An 18,977-nucleotide genomic window follows, 5' to 3' on the forward strand; every position below is an offset into this window, starting at 1 on the left:
GAATTGGCAATGATGCAAGCAACATCTAGCAATTCAAAACCTATATGTAAAATGAGGAAAAGAAATAAATGCAGATGCATAATTTGTTACTGCAAAACAAATTGTAAACTTTTTGATGACTCTTTTGGTTAGTATTAAATGGTAAGTATGAGTTACATAAATTAGTTTGAAGATCTATAATGAAGCAAATGTGTTGTTTTGGAAAGGCAAGAGCCTACAACACAATGGTAACTTGTGAGCCTCTTAGATGAGAGGTCTTGGATAAGCCTACAACACAAAATAATTAATTACAACAAATAATAACTAATCTCAGCTTCGGTCCATTACATTGTTTGAAATAAATTAAGAGAACTCTTCAACAAAAATGAACCATAAGGATTAATAATTGCAGAGAAATAATTATCAAAGACCTTGTCAAGTGGATCTCTATCCAGAGAGACTGGTGATTTAAAGTTAAATTTGAGAAGATCAAATTATAAACACAAAAAAGGAACATTTAACATGCCTTTGTTCTTGATTAATACATTGAGCTCCTAGCTTTAGATTGCTTCGGAAACATTGAAATGTTTATTATATGGGACTGACCTACTTGATTGCAACTAAATTTATTGCACTAAAAACATAAAGAAAATAAAATGGAGGGCTGGAAACCCTACATTATTTGGTATATTGGAAGTCTCTTAAATGATGTATTCCTTGGTCCACGCTATAACTTTGATCTGCCCCGACAAAACTCGGAACCAATTATAGCCAGATAAATGTCTAATTCATGTTTAAAAAACCCTTGCTCCATTTCAATAAGAAACTATTATTGCTCTATCTGAATAGGAAATTACTAAATACAGACAACAAAACATATGCATAAAAAGGCATCCTGTTGACCCCAGCTCTAGATGGCAGAACAATTTTCTCAAAATTTAATAGGCCAAAGGTAGAAGTAAAACACAACATTGCAAAAGTACCCTGTCATCCATTATGAATGCACCCTTTTAGGCACAATGATTACAATTTCCTGATTATCTTACTGAAATAACTCCCAATTTGAGAGTCATTATTTAAACTACACATCCTTGCAACAATGCATTCACTCACTGTGTTGTACAAATTTCCTCCCAGTTCCTCCCAATTATCAACCTGTTTCAATGACATTTTCTTCCATGGATTAATAATCGTCAAATTTAAATTATTCCACAAAGCTGAGTAGTCTGAAATTACAAAATTAAATTAATCTTCTTCATGCTAAATTAAAAGTTTTAGTTGCGGACATTAGACAAGCAGCTTAAGGAATAAAAACAAATCTATTGTAGTTGATTCTCAGAACCTACAACTCTTTTATCCTAGTACTTCTCTAAGTGCACACTTTAAGGTGCAAGACCCCAGGTTGATGTTTATAACCATCCTCTTGGGTACAGTCATCACTTAGGCATGCTTTTGTGTTACGTGTCCTCTTGCTTTGTGACTTTTTTTATTGTTTCAAAAATTACAGACTACAATACAACAGTCGCACTTCCCTTGTTGAGGTTTTTACTTCACATTAATATCCACCTATGTACTTTAACTCAAAAGATTGATGAGTATGTTAGTCCCAAGTTGACAAGATTTGTAAGAAAAAAAACTTAAAAAGACACTACATATTAAAAAAGATATGTAACATGAGGAAAGCAAGCTTTGGGATGCAACTCCTTGGGTAGAGATGTCTTTGCAAACTTATGTCACTTTTCTACAATTTGTATTTCTTTTCCTTATGTTTCATCCAAATTTTGCAAAGACTTTTTTATAGCTTCCTTTACTGAAATGAAAGTGATTTTTTTTTAGAATATTAGGTAAAGATAAAATTTATATTCATAGATAACCTTAAAACCTCGAGTCATTTACAAGGAGATACCAGTGTAAACTACTGCTATAAAAGTTATAGGCCTCAAACAGGACAATGTCTGAAACAAACATATTTAACTCTTAAACAAAAAAAATGCCAGATAGTAGATAAAAAAACAAACAACAGTTTGATAAACTTGGAACCTGAGTATTCATGGTATGTGAGTGCCAAATACAATAATAATCTTCTAATTAGAAAAGCCTGACCTAGAATAAACGGCAAACAATAATACTCACTCACAGTCATCAACATATATAACACTATGAATATATGAGAGCAAAAAAAAAAAAAATCTTTAATATTGTTGATTTAGTTTTACATTGATAGGAACCAAGAGAAAAACCAGTGAAGTGAAGAATTTTGCAAAGATCGTGTGGTTAGAACCAAGCTGGTATAAAATTCTAAGTCAAAGCAGTCCTTAGAAGACTAAATAAATGATTTCCTGATCCATCAAACAAAAAAATCGATTTCCTCATAGAATATAGAACTTAATAAAGAATTATATCACTTAAAAAAGGATGTTAAACAAGATAGTGTACAATTTAAAGCTTGAATAAAGCATTCATGTTTTCTAAACACCTATTGGAAAGATTACATCATAGGATACATAAAATAATCAGATTTGTTGTTTGTTGAATAAGTTACTACATTAGTGGTACATATGTGTTTGTATTGAGTTATTAAAACAGCTCAAAATATTAGGAAAGTTGTTTGTGAGTTTTCTAAAAAATAAGATATGGTAATCTTATAAATATGTAATGTATTTAATTGAAAAAGATGTAGAAGAACGACATTGCCATGTGTAATATTATTCTGCTTCATTTGTTTCTGACTAGGTTTTCTCACATGGTATCAGAGCATCCAAGTTATTTGCATACGCCTGAATCTTTGCATTGCCAAGTCCATGTGTTGCGCAAGCGAAAAAGCATTATTACTAAAGTAGCATGCACTGCATGACAACCCATTATTGCCAATGTGATGACACCTCTGTGTATTGAATGATACATCAGCTAATCAAAACCACACCAAGTTGATGAGCTAGCTGACCCAAGGGAGGGGGCCAAAACATTACCCACCAATGACCCTTGCTAGAGTTACACATGGAAGGCAACACAATTATGAAAGACATGTCAATTTATATTGAATCCAATGCAGAATTGCTGGGACAATTTTCTTTACATGTGCCACGCATAAAACCTACCTAGTTGCAGCCATATACATCCAAATTAAAATCATCAAGCTTAAAAGCTCAAGCTTACAGAGCCAAATCCGCATTATCTTTCTTCTACCATCTTAATTGCTTACTGCTCTAATCCTAGATCTCAAATGTATAGCCAACAAGATCACAAGTCGGCCTAACAAATACAATTATTACAAATTATAGGTCCTGCCCAAAAAAGGAATATCAGCGACCACACAATTAAGAAAATTAACATCCGTAGGATCAAAGACAGATCCACACACGATCCAAGAAAAGATCCACAAGGCAATGGAAAGCCTCGGCATCACATAAACCACCTAGAAGCAAATAACCACATGTTACTCGACATGCCAAGAAATGAACAGGCTATGAGCAAAGAGAAAGGCTAACTCTTTCACGAGATCAAATGAAGTTCCGCAAACATAGGTGAGTGATCCACAATATGTCCTCAATAAATAACCAACTGCACCGAAAGAAATGCCATGAACAACAAAGGTCATTCCATGAACGACAGACAAGAACAATAAATAGGAAATATTTTTGGTTGATGCAAGATTGTCAAATAACCCAAGATGCTCCTACATCACTAGCAATAAAGGAGGCATGAGAGAGAATTGGAAAAGATGAGGTAAATTAATTAACGTCCAACTAGAGACCACGAGGGTCCAAGGGACTACAAAGAGTGCAACAAGGCAACAACCAATAGTGGGAGCACTAAATGGTGTCCACGAAAAAGAATGAAAAGAACAAGCAAGGAACAAAGCCAGAAAAACTAAATACTCCCCATGTGCGAGAAGTAGGCCCCAATCGAAGGGTAAGGTCTAGAGAAAGGATGAGTCCCAAAGTGTCTGGAGGATCTGTTGGAAGAAGAATAAAGTTGTTGAGTGCACCCCTTGCAAGGCCTCACAGACCTAGAGTGACCCAAATTGACACAATTGAGCAAATACTTCTTCCCCTAGACAGGAGACCCAGGCTTGAAGAAAGAGGTGATGAGCAAGTTAGGGGTCTGCCTCAGCAAAACAGGGACTCTAAGCTATGGTCATTAAGTCACAAGACCTCTTGAAGGTTGAGGGAAAGGCACCACTGATTTGTGTAGCTGAAGAAAGAGGCGAAGGACCTGCACTCTATGAAGAGACAGTCAAACCTCACCTTGATTTCACAGTAGATGGGACAGTGAAAGATCAATTGGGCCTCACTCTCCGCCTCCCAAATGGGGCAGAGGCGGCAAATCCTATCATCTCTGTCAATCTGGTGATTAGTTTGAATACGAAGTCGGTGGGAGTCAACTAGAAAAAGAACCCAGAGAGATACATAGGGCATCAACCCAATGACAAGTGAGATACCAAGGGTGTACAATAATTCCATCCTGAATAGTCATGTAGTGCTCTGCACAAAAGGACATCCTCGGGTAGAGTCCCCCCAGAGGGTTTCTCCATGTCGTGGTAATATACTACCTATAGATATCAAGTCTGGTATGCTCATTCATCCCTTGCCAAGACGAAAGAAGGTGAGTAGGGGCATCCAAGGGGAAATGAAAGGGTGGAAGACAATCCATCTCAATCCCAATTAAACCAAGGAGAGAACACACCTGCAAAAAATAGCAACAAGCTCTTCTAGCCGAATCTTACCAATTAAACACCTTAGAAGAGCAATAAACCAAGTAAGAGTACCTGAGGCAACCCTTAATGGAGACTGCAAATTCTTGAAGCCAATGGAGAAACCAAACCAAGTCAAAGATAGTCCCAAGCCTGAAAGGATTTGCCCTAAACTCAGCCAAGATAATACTAGGGGAAGTAGAAAAATAACGTCTAATTATACACCGAAGGAGGGTAAAGACTCAACTGAAGCCCAATCAGACTCCAAGAGAGAGGCCCCTCCATACAATGGAGTCGTAGAGGACGGTAGATCTAACCAAGTAGTTAAAGAGGGCCATCTTGGTTGTGTTATCCTAAAAGTGATGTCTAAAGCATTGTCTCTCAAGCATAGCTAGGGAATCAAGCCCCTTATTCACTTGGGGTTGCATGGCAAGTCTCATAGTGAAACGGGGTCTGGAGAAGTTAACCCCCAAGTAAGTATACGAAAGAGTGATCTCGATCTTTGTGCCCTAAATGTAGAAATGGAGATGTGAAGTTTTCAAACAATTGAAGACAATCACTTGGGGCTTGCCTAAGTTCACAACTAACTGCCACAAGTTACTGAAGGGAGTGAAACCATCAAGAAATCATTGGAGCCCCTCCAAGGAAGAAGCCAATAAAACTACATCATCAACAAAAACTAAATGGCTATTAGAACCTGGTGTAAGTAACAACTATCACCAGCGAACGCAAAGTCCAAAAGAAAAGCCTCGAGCTCGTCAATGTAGATACCAAACAAAGTAGAGGAGAAGGGGCACCCTTGTTTCACCCTACTGGTGCTCTAAATGAGATCTGAGAACCCCTACAGAGTCGTAAATCTGCCAACAAGACTCTCGTAAAGTCTCATATTAGCCCCCAAGCAATTCTCAGAAATCCCAATGTCCCTAATCCGTTGGATGAGATTTGTCCAGGGGACAAAGTCAAAAGCTTTGTAAAAGTTCACAAAGCAGCATTGAGCCTCCTCAATGATAACAAGAAGAGTCAAAATATGGTCCATGGTCTGAAAATTAGTGCAGAAACCAGCTTGTCCCCCAACCCAACAGTGCCTCCCATCAAGCTCTCTAGATAAAATAATATTCAGCGCAGTGGCATAGAGTTTGGCAAATGCATGCCCAGTCATGACGGTCTTGTAGTTGTCTAGGTATAAGGCCAACCCGGACTTATGAATCGGATAGATAATATGTCGTGACCAAGACTCTGGAAAGTCAATGCAAATCACCTTTCTAAAGAGCACCATGAGAAAGGAGCCCAAAGTCAAAATACTGAGCTTGAAGAGCTCCACCTGGAACCCTTCCTCATTTGAAATCCCGCTACTATTCATGCATCTAATAGCCTCATTGATGTTGGATGAAGTGAAGAGGTGAGAATTGAAGGATGAAGTGAAGAGGTGAGAATTGAAGAGCACACAATTATATTGAGAGGGGGGGTGAATTAGTATAATTACAACTTTTGTCATTTTAAACTTTAAACCAAACAATAACTTCAAATACTGTAATGAACAATTTGGCACATGAACACAAGATTTACGTAGAAACCCAATGCGAGAGAAAACCACAGCAAATAATTGCTTTTTATATATGAACTTAATCTTTTACAAATTGGTTTGTAGGCTCCAACCTACTAGAGGCTACAACCTCTATGTTTATGAGCATCAACTCACTAGAAGCTCCAACTCCCCACTGTGGAGATCTGTCATCTCTGTGAACATCAACGGATGCTGTTTTATTTCATTCCTCAAACTGTTATAAGTATAATCACTAGTTTTCCATAAACAATTCTTAAATCTATTTGATTCTTCCTTTATGTATATTTCCCATTTCCTCAGTATTCTTCAATAGGTTCCAAGGTAGCCCCTAGAGTTGTATTTACAAATATATATACAGTCCATTCTGATGTGTGTGTGTGTATATATATATATATCAGATTTTCATTTTGATTATATATATTTCATTTTATTTATTTACTCTTATACCATTCTTATTTTTCAAATATTTCGATTCACTCTTCTACTTCTCCCTTATACACCTCCACTCTACTAATTCACCACTAACTGTTTATATGTTAGTTGTTAGTTGTAGGAAAATGACTTTCTCAAATAATATCTTTTTTTATTTATATGTTAGTTGTAGGAAAATGACTTTTCAATTTGAAAAGATACTTCTCTTCTAAACTAAATTGCACTTCTTCCACATAAAATTATTTATATAATGATTATCTCTAAGAGCTGCATCTTCAATGACCGCATACCTTTAAAAATATTATAATTGTTTCAATAATATCCTTTCCTCGCAACATATTGATTCACCGATTGATAATATTTCTCCTTTATAATAGGATAGGCTTATCAAAGATCTAATCGGATAGAGTCTATTTAAATCACCAATTAAATTGCTATTGTGCCAAACTTCTACAGTGGCATTGGTCTTTTATCCTTTAATATTATCGGGACTTTTTGTGAAGCATACATTGATTATATATGAACTGGAACCTCTGACGACATTGGATAGATGTCTTACTTTATTTTCAAGTGCCGCCTGAATTTGTAGCCACGTATACTTGAGTTGGAATGCATGATGGCTTTAATTGAGATGAGACTATATGTTTCATTGTCGTGACTGTGGATTTCCAAACCCGCTTTCAACATTTGACGAGATCTTGACTTTACCAATGAAAGACGCTATTGCCATTTGGCCATTTACATCATCGTGACTTAAGCATAGCATGTCTTGTATCTTACATATTGTCCTATATTATATAAGAATTGATCATCAAACATCTGTGAGAATGTCCTCCTAGAAGACGCTAATTTGTAACACAGCATTCATATATCCTGTCATTGTATTATCTTCCTTATGCACTTATTGACAATCTTCCCATATTTATCATTGTGGCTAGAGTATGTATAATAATTGGAAACAATTAATGTTGAATTACATCATTCCTCATTTGATTTTAATTACCATTTGTATGCAGCCGGCTGTATAAGAAGGTATCGTGAAAATCCTCAATGACACCACAGATCAAAGTCTATATTTATATCTATCATTCATTGGTTATTTAGTACTGGGGAAATATTGCTCAACTCCTATTTGTTTCATTATTTTATTTCCATGATTTCCTTCATCAATTACATGATGCCACTTGTGATTTTACTTTCGATTGCTCTTCATTACTGCCGAAAACCATATTCTTAATTGCATCCTTATCTTATGTCTTTATCATATGAACCAAATGGCTGGAATATGCCAAGACCCTCTACGAGTGTGATTTAGGAGAACATAGAACCATGGTAACCAAGACTACAGGTGAGTTATTCAGCCAGAAGGATATTATTCAAGGCATAAGGAGGTTAGCTGCTAGTAAAGTGCAAGATATAGATGGGCTACAAGCTGAATATTTAAAATGGGATGCTGAAACCCTGGCACCACACATCACTAAGATTTTCAATAGTGTCAATAGAGAAGGCTTCCCTATAAATTGGACAAGTGTGGTGATCCCACTCCACAAAAGTGGAGATATAAACAACCCTTCTAATTACCGAACCATCATGATCAATCCACTCTTCGAAAAGTTATTTAGCAACATGGTAGAAAAAAAATCAGCAAATGGGCTGAAACAGAAGGCAAAAGAGCAAAAGAGCAAGCAGGCTTTAGACCGAAACACTCTACTATAGATCACGGCATCACTCTTAGATACTTGATAGAGAAAGTTTGGGATGCTCAAGGGGCCAAGGCTTTTTGTTGTTTTGTGGACTTTGAAAAAGCATTTGCCACAGTGCCACATAACAAAATTTGGGACAGAATAGAAGAGTTAGAAGTTCCTAAAGAACTTAGGTCTGCTGTTCACAGATTGTATGAGCAAGTTAAAGCTAATATCATAATGATGGAAGGGCTATTAGAGGATTTTGGTAGCAACATCGAGGTTAAGCAAGTGTGTCCGCTATCTCCAACATTATTTGGGCTCTATATTGACAAGTTAGAAGAATGGATAAACAAGACCAATGATGAGAGGGTACAGCTGGTCTACTTTTTGATAATATTGCTCTTATATGCAAACGATCTCATAATACTTGCTAGAACGGCTAAAGGTTTAAAAGAACACTTGAAAGCACTAGAAAGTTTTTGCCATGAAGTGGGAATGAAAGTGAACACTAGCAAAACCAAAGTTACGATCTCCTCGCTGAAGAAGAATAGGGGTATATAGGACGAGTTTCTGTTTGAGGGTAACCCTCTTGAGATTGTGGACTAGTACAAATACTTGGGCATAGATTTTCATAACAAACTCAATTGGGATACATGCTGATCAAAAAGGATCCAAGGGGGTTGGAAGGCATTATATTCTTTACAAAACAGGTGCAGGAACGCAGAATTATGGGATTGGATGACTATGAAAACTATTTTTGGTTTGCTGGTCACTCCGGTTATTCTATACAGATGTGAAGTGTGGGGCGATAGTATGTCCAAACAGAAATGGCGACAAGTAGAAAGAATTTAAAAACACTTCATCACATGCAATCTTAAAGTCGAGACCACGATGCCGTATGAGATCTTATTGGCGGAGCTGGGTTCCTTTCCATTAGAAGTCATCGCATTGGTTCGAATGCTAAGCTATTTAAAGAAAACCCAAGGTCTAGAAACACATCGCTGGCCCAAGCTAGTCGTAGAGGAAAAACTTGTCAAGTGAAAAAGCACATTGATGAAGCAAAATGATAAATGGATGCAAAAATGGGATATCAACATCCATACTTGCTTGGATAACATTAAAGAAATAAAGAAGTTTTTCATGTTAAAATTTCGTAATATTTTATAGACAAGGCACATAGGGCGGAAAAATTCTTATTACATTAAAGAATTTAACCCCACTTCTAGTCATGATGAAAAGGCCTATATTAGAGCACCTATTAATTGCAAAGCAAAACTGCTAATGGCACAACTCATAACTAGTTCACACCGGCTGCGATGTGAAACTGGTAGATGGCAAGTTCCAAAGGAAGAGTGGGCAGACAGTGTCGACAGTAAATAGTGTATCAAGATACATGTCGTCGATATCAGGATGTATGTAATCGGTATCGGCCGATAGGGTGTATCGAGATGTATGTCGTCGGTATCAGGAAGGCTCTATGTCAATATCGGGAAGGTTCTACGTCGGTATCAGGAAGGTTCTTATTATGTAGCCGACATGTATGTGGTCGACGGACCCCTTCGAGAAGGTTCCTCGAGATGTATATATACCCCCTTTGGGATCATTGTAATCATCATATCAGAAGCATAATGTACTATCTTTGGCGCATGCGAATAATATAAGAAGTTCTGCTATTCTGATCTATTGTCTATATGCATTGATTTCTTTACCCCAATACAGTAAACATTTGGCGTCATTGCCCAATGAACCTGGAAAGGCACACGACTGAAGAGTAATGCTGAATCAACTGAACAAGAATAGGAACAAGCTTAAGGAAAAGGACAAAATACACACAGCACAAGGAAATCTAATTTTGGCACAGCAAGCCGAATGCAAGAGGTTCTAGAAGATTTCCGACAGATACAGAAGCATGGAGGAATTGTTGCAAGAAACTCGACAGCAGGTGGAATCGGTGGAAGAAGCAAGGGAGGAGTTTTTGAATTTGTATTCACTGAGGGAAGAGAATCCAAATGGAAGAGAATTGACTTGCACGGCTCAAAGTGCCGAGGGAGCAAGAGAGTGGAGTGACCTCTTCGTCCACGATACACTTCCAGAAGGGATAGATTCGCTTAAGGGAGACCCTTCTTCACCAAATAGCACAACTACCGAGATACCAAGCGTCAGCGTCGGGATGGCAGGACCAAAGGAGAAGTTGCCTAAATTTGATGGTGATGGAGCAGTTTATCCCATCCAACATTGTAAAACTTGCGAAACAATTTGGAGGGCCAATGGCATAACCGATACAAACGAATGGATGAGGCAATTTTCGGCAATCTGCGAGGGGTGGCAAGTGATTGGTTTACTGATACCGATCCACAAAAGTTAAACAGTTGGGATAACATTAAAAAGGAGTTTATCGCAGAATTTCAACTTTTGCGCGACATAATGAAATCATAGCAGAGATATTCAATACTAAGCAGGGGAAGAATGAAACAGTCCAAGTCTTCGGGAGGTAGTTGAGGTACCGGAATCACCAGGGGTGGAGGATCAAAGTCCAACAGCAGCAGCAGAGAAAGTAGATGAAGGGATCCAGGTGTCAAACCCTCTACCAGTAGCGGAGCAGAAGGATAAGGATGTTCATTCTCGCCTTGCTGTCATTGCAGAGCAGAGCAAGTTCCTGGCAGAGGTGGTGCTTACAGAGTGAAGAAGGGCAAAGGCAGGGCAAGAAGCTCGGGAGACAGCGGAGAAGGCTCGAGAGGAGATGGCCGACCGACTTGTCACCCAGCAGATTGCATGGGAAGCAGAGCGGACAGCCCTGTTAGCACAGCTCGAGGAAAGTGCACAAGAGAAGTAGCAGGTGGAGCAACAAGTAGCAGCAATGGAGCAACGTTTGGTAGAAGCTCTTCAGGAGAAGGACTCAACGAAGCAAGTTCATGATCAAAAAGAAGCCGAGTGTCAGGAGGTTGCATTCATGCTGAAAGAAGTTGTGGAGGAGAACTCTCAGATCAGAGCTGATTTGAAGGTTCAGACAAATCAAGTGTATCAGCTTCGACGCAGCCGGTCTTCACAGTCAGAGACACAGCCTTCTAGTTCATGATGTATAAGTCCATGTTGTTTTTGTTGTTTTATGAATAATGTAGTTAGTTGTTGGGTTTTTGTTGTGTGGTCATTGGGAGACGACTTTTCTCTTTGGGGGGGATGATGTCAACAGTAAATAGTGTATCAGGATACATGTCGTCGGTATCAGGATGTATGTCATCGGTATCGGCCGACAGGGTGTATCGAGATGTATGTCGTCGGTATCAGGAAGGCTCTATGTGTATATCGGGAAGGTTCTACATCAGTATCGAGAAGGTTCTTATTATGTAACCGACATGTATGTGGCCGACGGACCCCTTCAGGAAGGTTCCTCCAAATGTATATATACCCCCTTCGGGATCATTGTAATCATCATTTCAGAAGCATAATGTAATATCTTTGGCGTATGCGAATAATATAAGTTGTTTTTCTATTCTGATCTATTGTCTGTATGCATTGATTTCTTTACCCTAATACAGTAAACAAACAAAACATGTTTATTCTGTAATATGGGCGCAGTAGAGACGGAGCAGCACTTTGTCAAGAATTGCCTGGCATACAGCGACATTAGATCTAGTTACACAGAGATATTGTGGAACAAGGACTTCAACTACTCATTCAAGGAAGATCATGTAATGTCCCTTTTTTAGCATTCATAGCATGATGTTGTCATTAGCCTATTTCCCCACGGTCCCGTAGGCTAACCAAGGCATTAAAGGGACTAGAGGCCATTTGGCCTAGATAGTTTCAGTTCCAGGTCTTTCTGAGGGGTTTTGAGGCAACTTTGGGCATACTTACTATTTATAGTAAGTCATCTTGGATATGGTCGAACATCCAGTGGCAGCGGTATGTCGATGGTAATTGTTTAAAATCGGCAAGAAGACTTGTTTATCATTGATAAGATTTGTTATGCATTGATAAAGCTATTTTATAAAGTTAAATTTAAATATTTAACTTTATTAATGCATAGACTATAGTTTGTGCAAAATATTTAAATTAAAAGAGTCCCATTTATTTTATAACACATTGGAGACATAAGTTACATAAAAAGGAGTGATGTTTTATCCCACATTGAGAAAACGAAGGATGGAGCCCTTGTGAGAACACTATAAAAAAAAATGAAAGAGCTTCTTTTAGGCAGGCTTGGAAATATCAAAGAAATTGAAAAATTTTCAGGAGATTATGTCTCAATAGTTTGAAGGACGAAATCCCTTCAAGCTGGAAATCTTGACGCCATTGAAAGATATGGTCTTGAGATTCAATAGGGTAGCAGTCTAAAAAAGAAAATACGAAAAAGCAGTCTGAAAAAGCGGAACCGAAAAAGCAGGCCGAAAAAGCGGAACCGAAAAAGCAAGCCAAAAAAGCGGATCCGAAAAAGTAGTCGAAAAAGCAAATCAGTAAAAGCAAAGCAGAAGGGGCAGCATTGTAAAAAATTATTACAGCCATCTACAATCAAGTTCTTCACTTTTCATTTGGCATATTTTCTGAGAAATGTAGGTTTCCAGCTGAGTACAAAATATAGCATCGACACTTCACTATTTTCATATTGTACTTGTCTTTGTTTGCCATTTGGCATTATTGGTATCAAAGGAAGGCAAGGATTTTGCAATTGAAAGAGCATTGTAATTTTTAGACTATCTATATTGCAAACCTAGAGTTTGATGATCAACTTATTAGTTCGCATGCCAATTGTTTGACAAAATGTCAATTGGCTGTAAGTTCTCTTTTTGGCATAAACAATGTCATAATTTTGCATACTAAGTGTTTATATTAATGCCACTTGGTTGTAAGTGCATAATGACATCTTAGGTTGCATCCAAAGTATTTGTCATAATCACTAGTTGCTGTAGCTGCATATTGTAAGTAGTTTAAGTCACATATTTGTATTGAATATTGCCAAAATTAGTTGCACATTCATGTTAGGTCATTGTTTAGAGAAATCTGGAGTCTTTTGTAAGCATTCTCTTTGATGCAAATCGAAACAAGAGTTATTGCAGCAATCTGAAAAGTTATATCAGTCATATGACCCCTTGTATGCAAAGTGTTTGACAAAATTCCTTGAGCTTTCATCAGCATTTTTGAGGGCAGATTTGAGGAGGGTCATTACAGTGGTATCAGAGCTTGCTTGCAAAGTGTTTGACGAAATGTCAAACAACTGAAGTATAAAAAATTTTGGTGTTTGAAGAAGTTATAACCTATTGGGGTTATTACAGTGGTATCAGAGCTTGCTTGCAAAGTGTTTGATGAAATGTCAAACAACTGAAGTATAAAGATTTTTGGTGTTTGAAGAAGTTATAACCTATTGGAGTTATTACAGATCAAGTGAAGAGAACAGCGGCTCTGATTATCAAACTTCAAAGAAGGAGAGAAAAGTTAACCAAAACTTTGCAACTAGATTAGTTCCGCTCCTGCCTTGGGGGGGTGGTCGTGTAGGTCCCTTAGGCTACTTTAGCCTCGTGGATATCATTAAAATCTATCATATCATATCATATCATATTATGAAGACTCCCAACTTCATCAGGCTTATCTCCATCACGAATTCATACGATGTGCGTATTTTCTATTTCAACCAGTATGCGATCGCTGAAGACAATATCATTGGTTATTGAACTTTCAAATTTCTGGACGGCTTCCAATGACTATTTCAACAATATGACTTACTCCATATACAAATCACTGGTGTATTTTTATTGAGCCCTTCTTTATGTAATAGGTTTATTACTTTGTTTTCGTCAAACATAGCTGCCTTTTATCAGGCTTCATCTTTTTGGACTCTTTGTATTAATAGCAATACAGAGAAAAACTATATATATTGTCGTTGTTTTATTATATTTTTCATTTTATTCCTTGAATAAATTATCCCAATGAGATAATGATTTTATTCCAATTTGCCCTTTTTATCTTATCACTGTAACTCTGATTTTTATGGTCATGACTTTGTCTTTTAGCAAGCTCTGTAGAGGTAGACTATATTGTGTTTGTGAATATAAACTCTCATGCATACCCTTTATGATTAATTGTTGCTGCAAACTCTGATACCTATTTTGGCAATTAATTTCATATTTTATAATTCCATATCTATATATTATCATCCTTTAGTCATAGTTAATTTTCCTATGAGCTTTATCCTGGTTTGTTCCTTTGACCTTGATGATGGTTATGCTTATAATCTTGTTCTTGCTTGTGGAGCCCTTTGATATCGATGACAATTCTTCCATCAAGAATGGGGTGCGGAGTGGGGGTGCAGTGGAGAGGAGGCTAGCTGGGGATCTCAAAGAGGGTGGAGGTATGGGAGGCTAAGGAATGGAGATCCAGGGGGGCGGCGTGGGAAGATGGTGTGCAAGAAGAGCTTCAGAGAATGCAAAAGAGAGGCACAGAGGAATCTACACTGAGCTGTGAGAAAGAACCGCTCCTTGTGGCAGAGAAAGTGGCAGTAGGTGAGCCTCAGCTGGCTGAAGGAGGGGGAAAGGGTGTTGAAAGCCAAACAGATTGAATGGTGGAAAGACTTGCGGTCCTCATCAAACCACTGATTCATGGGGCAGGACCTCCTGCACTTGCAACTACGAAGAGGGAGGAGGGTGGCCTCTTACAGAGCGACAGGTGCAGAAAAAAGTGAGATGCAAATCTTACACGGTCTAGCTCAATCTACATAAGAGATTTCATTTCACTTCAGCTAAATGTGAAGCTATTTGAAAGTGGAATATATGTGTAGTGCAGAAGACCTGAAAGAAAGTAACTGAACCATATTTATGAAGTGAATCTGAAAGTGGACATGAACTGTTGCTGTGTTGTTCTCTTCCTAATTGTCTCATCTATCCAAAATTTGCATGAGATTGCTTGGGAGATGGTAGGGCTGCATTTAAGCTGATGTCATTGCCATTTTTCAGCAGAATGCTATTATGGTGGTCAGTTATATCATGTTTAAAATAATTCTGATGTTTGTCATGGCTAGCATTACTTCTTAACATTTGATGGATTGTGTTCTATAGTTTGGATCTTGTCTTTTCTGATTTGGGATAAAGGATGAGTGGAGTGAAAGGATAATTTAAGTTTATTTTTAATTCTAGTTTGTAGATTGGGTATTGAATGATATTTTTTAGTTGAGTTTATTTGGCAGTTTCATAATGATAGGTTGTAACTACTATTTATTATCACTTTTAGTGTCTCTGAGTGTGATTGAGTCAAGTTGTATTAGTTTATAAAGATTGTTGTATCAAATTTGTGAAAGTGATAAGGTGCATTATCGGCAGAACCTGAGACTTTTAATATTATTTAGATTATGAGGAGTCAAATAGTATTGCATTTCAAATGGAGAATATATTAATGGAACATTTTGTGGGTTCACAATTTTATACATGGCAAATCAAATTACAGTTGATTGTTGTTGAAAAGGATTTCTGGGATATACTAAGTGGAGCCACAACAAGACCAATTGATGTCGATGAAAGCACAGAATGGATAGTGGAAGATCGAAGAGCAATCGCTTTGATTGGTCTTACATTGTCAAATACATACCTCCACCATATCAACTTAACAAAGACCTCAAAGGAAGTAGGTGATGGTTTGAATGCCTTGTTTGGAGCAAAAGAAACTGTTAATTCTGTAACTTCTCAATCATGCTGATCTGACAGTACAGATCGTACGGATCAGAGTAAGAATTCTATGCCTTTCTTTTGATAGGCTATATATATGATTGCCTTGTCTTAGTAAGGTATTGGCGTCTCCCTTGGGTTAATTAGATTAGTCTAACTTGTCTTTAATTAGTTAGGATAAACACTAACTAATGACATTGTCCCTTGAGTGCCGATTCTGGAAAAACTAATCAGGGCCGACCTAGATAGGGACATGTCTCTTAGAGAGACATGCCCTTTGGTTGCATATTTATATAGGATGGCAATGTAGTTAAAAGGACACACAAATAGATCAAGTCTGCTCCTTTAAGCAATTCTGCCTAAACTCAAATACTTGCTGAGACAAAAAGAAAACATTTCAGAATAACAATTGATATTGACATCTCTTCTCCAAGTTCAGTTAGAAGGAAGATCATCTTCAGCAAACAATATAAAAGTTATCATCAAAGTCTGATCACATACAATTTGCAGAAACTTTACAGCAACAAGTGCAAACATGAGTTTAAAACTTTAAAATTGAAACTATTCCGGCTAAAACTGATGGAAAGAGAGCATTATTCACCATATCAATAAGTTTTACTCCCTATTGGATCAAATAGCTCGGATAAATGCTAAAGAAAATAATGATGATTTAATGTTATTTTATTAACTAACATGTCTCCTAGTTATACAAACATTATTTTCACATTAAACAAAGTAAATACTGTACTAAAACAAATAATATCTACTTTAATTGGTGGAGCTAAGAAAATTGACTCTACCGTAGAGGAAACTGCAATATATGGAAAAAAGAGGCCTAAACATTTTTCCAAATTTAGTTCATCTACATCGAAGGGAAATCATTTCTTCAAGTATGGAATTTTACTATTGCAAGAACAAGAAGGAACACATTATTATGAATTGCACTCAACATGTCAAGTATCTTCTTGATGAAAAGCTAAATACAGATAAGGTATTGGCTGCATATGATGATAAAGAAGGCCTTTCTAAGGTGGCTACTCAAGACCCTCTACACAACAAATAGTGGGGAGAATATTTTCTAAATCAAATCAAACCAAAAGTTTATATTTAGGATCAGAAGTGTTTGTCCCGAATCACAATTGCTAAATGCTTGCGAATGGATGTGATTATCCCCATTCACGAGATGATGTAAGTGATTGGATGTGTTTATCCAAGCCAATTATAGAAGGAGAACAACTAATTGATTTGTCAGAAAGAAATAAGAAGATATCAATTTGTTATACATGCATCACAGGATATCAACTATTGTTCATAGCAGTACTTTCATTGAAGAAATGGAGATGAGCATTAGTCAACTTCTTAATGAGATTCTTAATCAACTTATTTAATCAAGTTGACAAGTTAAACGGTTATTGGTTTATGATATTTATTAAGTCAACCAAATTTGCTCTTGGAAATTCATCCTTGAAGACATTGGTTCATGTTCAAGACAGATTTGGAACAATTTAAAACTGATTCAAAAAAACTCTATGAACTGGCTTCTAATCAGCAAACAATGGCATCACCACTTGACATATGTTTTGGCACAAAAGATCTTTTCCGGAAATTATATTTCATTTAACAAATGCATAAGAGTAAGATACCAGGTCTCCTTTGAAACCAATTCATATGCCTTGAATCAATTCTGCAACTTAACAGAGTAATATGTTTGTTAATGGATTTGAATTAGTTTAAACCAATTAATAAGCGACAGTCCATGTTCAGTTAAAAAATCTGATTTAAAAAGATGGTTAGTGACTTGATAGAGAATAAAAAATGAGTAGATTCGAAAAGAATTGATTCATAAATTCTTATAAAAAAATTAAGTGGATACATGTTTGTTTAAAACCAGTGTTCCCCCAAGTTTGCAGGACGGGGACGGCAGGGGACAGTGGGATGAATTTTTGGGACAGCAAGTTTTTTTTGCCAAGTTTGGGGATGGTAGGCGACACCAAAGGGGACAACTATACAAATATACAAAAAATATAAAAATACATAGGGAAATTTGCATATATACATAACATTCATATGAAGACATGGGTAAACCATATCATTTGAACATCATAGAACCTTAACATACAACATTTCAATAGTCAAACTCAATGCTCAATATGCTATTATGCATTCGTAATTTTGAATTATTGTCAATGTAATGTAATATTAAAATAATAACATAAAATTTTGAAATATGTCCAAGAACATAATTTAAAATTCATTTTTAATAGCAACAAGAACAATAACGCACCTTCCAAATTGAAACACACTACTATCTTTTAATTCTGAAACTACACTTCCAATTCATTGTAAGTGGACTGATATTAATATAAAAAGGTCCTCTATACAGTTCTGATCATTATATAGGTTTGTTATAGTAAAACCGTATCTTCATGCAACTTTCAATATTCACCATATCTTCCGCAAAGTGTTGAAATTGTAGCTTCAGTCAGATTGATTCGATCTGATATATATTATTGTTATTGGTAATCATCATGTTAATAATATATATTATTGTATATAATATATACATACATACATATATATTGTTGTACACATTATTATTCATGTTAATATAATATTATTTAAATGATGATTACACCATAGAGACATGTCTCCTCTCATATTTATATGAGATCCAAATCTACATTTGGAAATCATCAATAACAATGGCTATGATTCTACATTTGCAGAAACGATCCATGTTACTCAACATGGTATCAGAGCCAAGTTGCAGATGTAAAACGAGTGCAGATTTAAAATAAGAATTGACTCCAAAGTATTGAGCCTGCACATGTTAGACTCTATGGAATCAGTTCTGATCATATGAATGCATGGTATTAGTTTGTGATTTATATCATTTCTAGCAGCCAGTCATTTGAAAGCAGCAACAGATAAATGATACACATCACTCAGCATACACAGATATAATACTCAAAACA

The 18,977-nt window shown here is 36.7% G+C and overlaps 1 protein-coding gene across 4 annotated transcripts in view; it reads right to left on the minus strand.

Annotated features, from left to right (window-relative positions):
• Window positions 1-473: 473 nt before the first annotated feature.
• LOC149566113 (uncharacterized) overlaps window positions 474-18,977 on the minus strand; it is a 227,600-nt gene continuing 209,096 nt past the window's right edge. For all 4 annotated transcript variants that reach the window (XR_016362121.1, XM_089819540.1, XM_089819542.1 and 1 more), the window contains one exon: window positions 474-1,134. Coding sequence is in view for 3 of the 4 variants with exons in the window: in XM_089819540.1 (XP_089675666.1) it covers window positions 1,130-1,134 (5 nt within the window). In the remaining variant the exon portion in view is untranslated. The remainder of the gene's footprint in view (window positions 1,135-18,977) is intronic.

The sequence above is a fragment of the Cupressus sempervirens genome, chromosome 3 (assembly GCF_028749045.1).
Source record: "Cupressus sempervirens isolate cs-2001-9-10 chromosome 3, ASM2874904v1, whole genome shotgun sequence".
Classification (NCBI taxonomy): domain Eukaryota; kingdom Viridiplantae; phylum Streptophyta; class Pinopsida; order Cupressales; family Cupressaceae; genus Cupressus; species Cupressus sempervirens.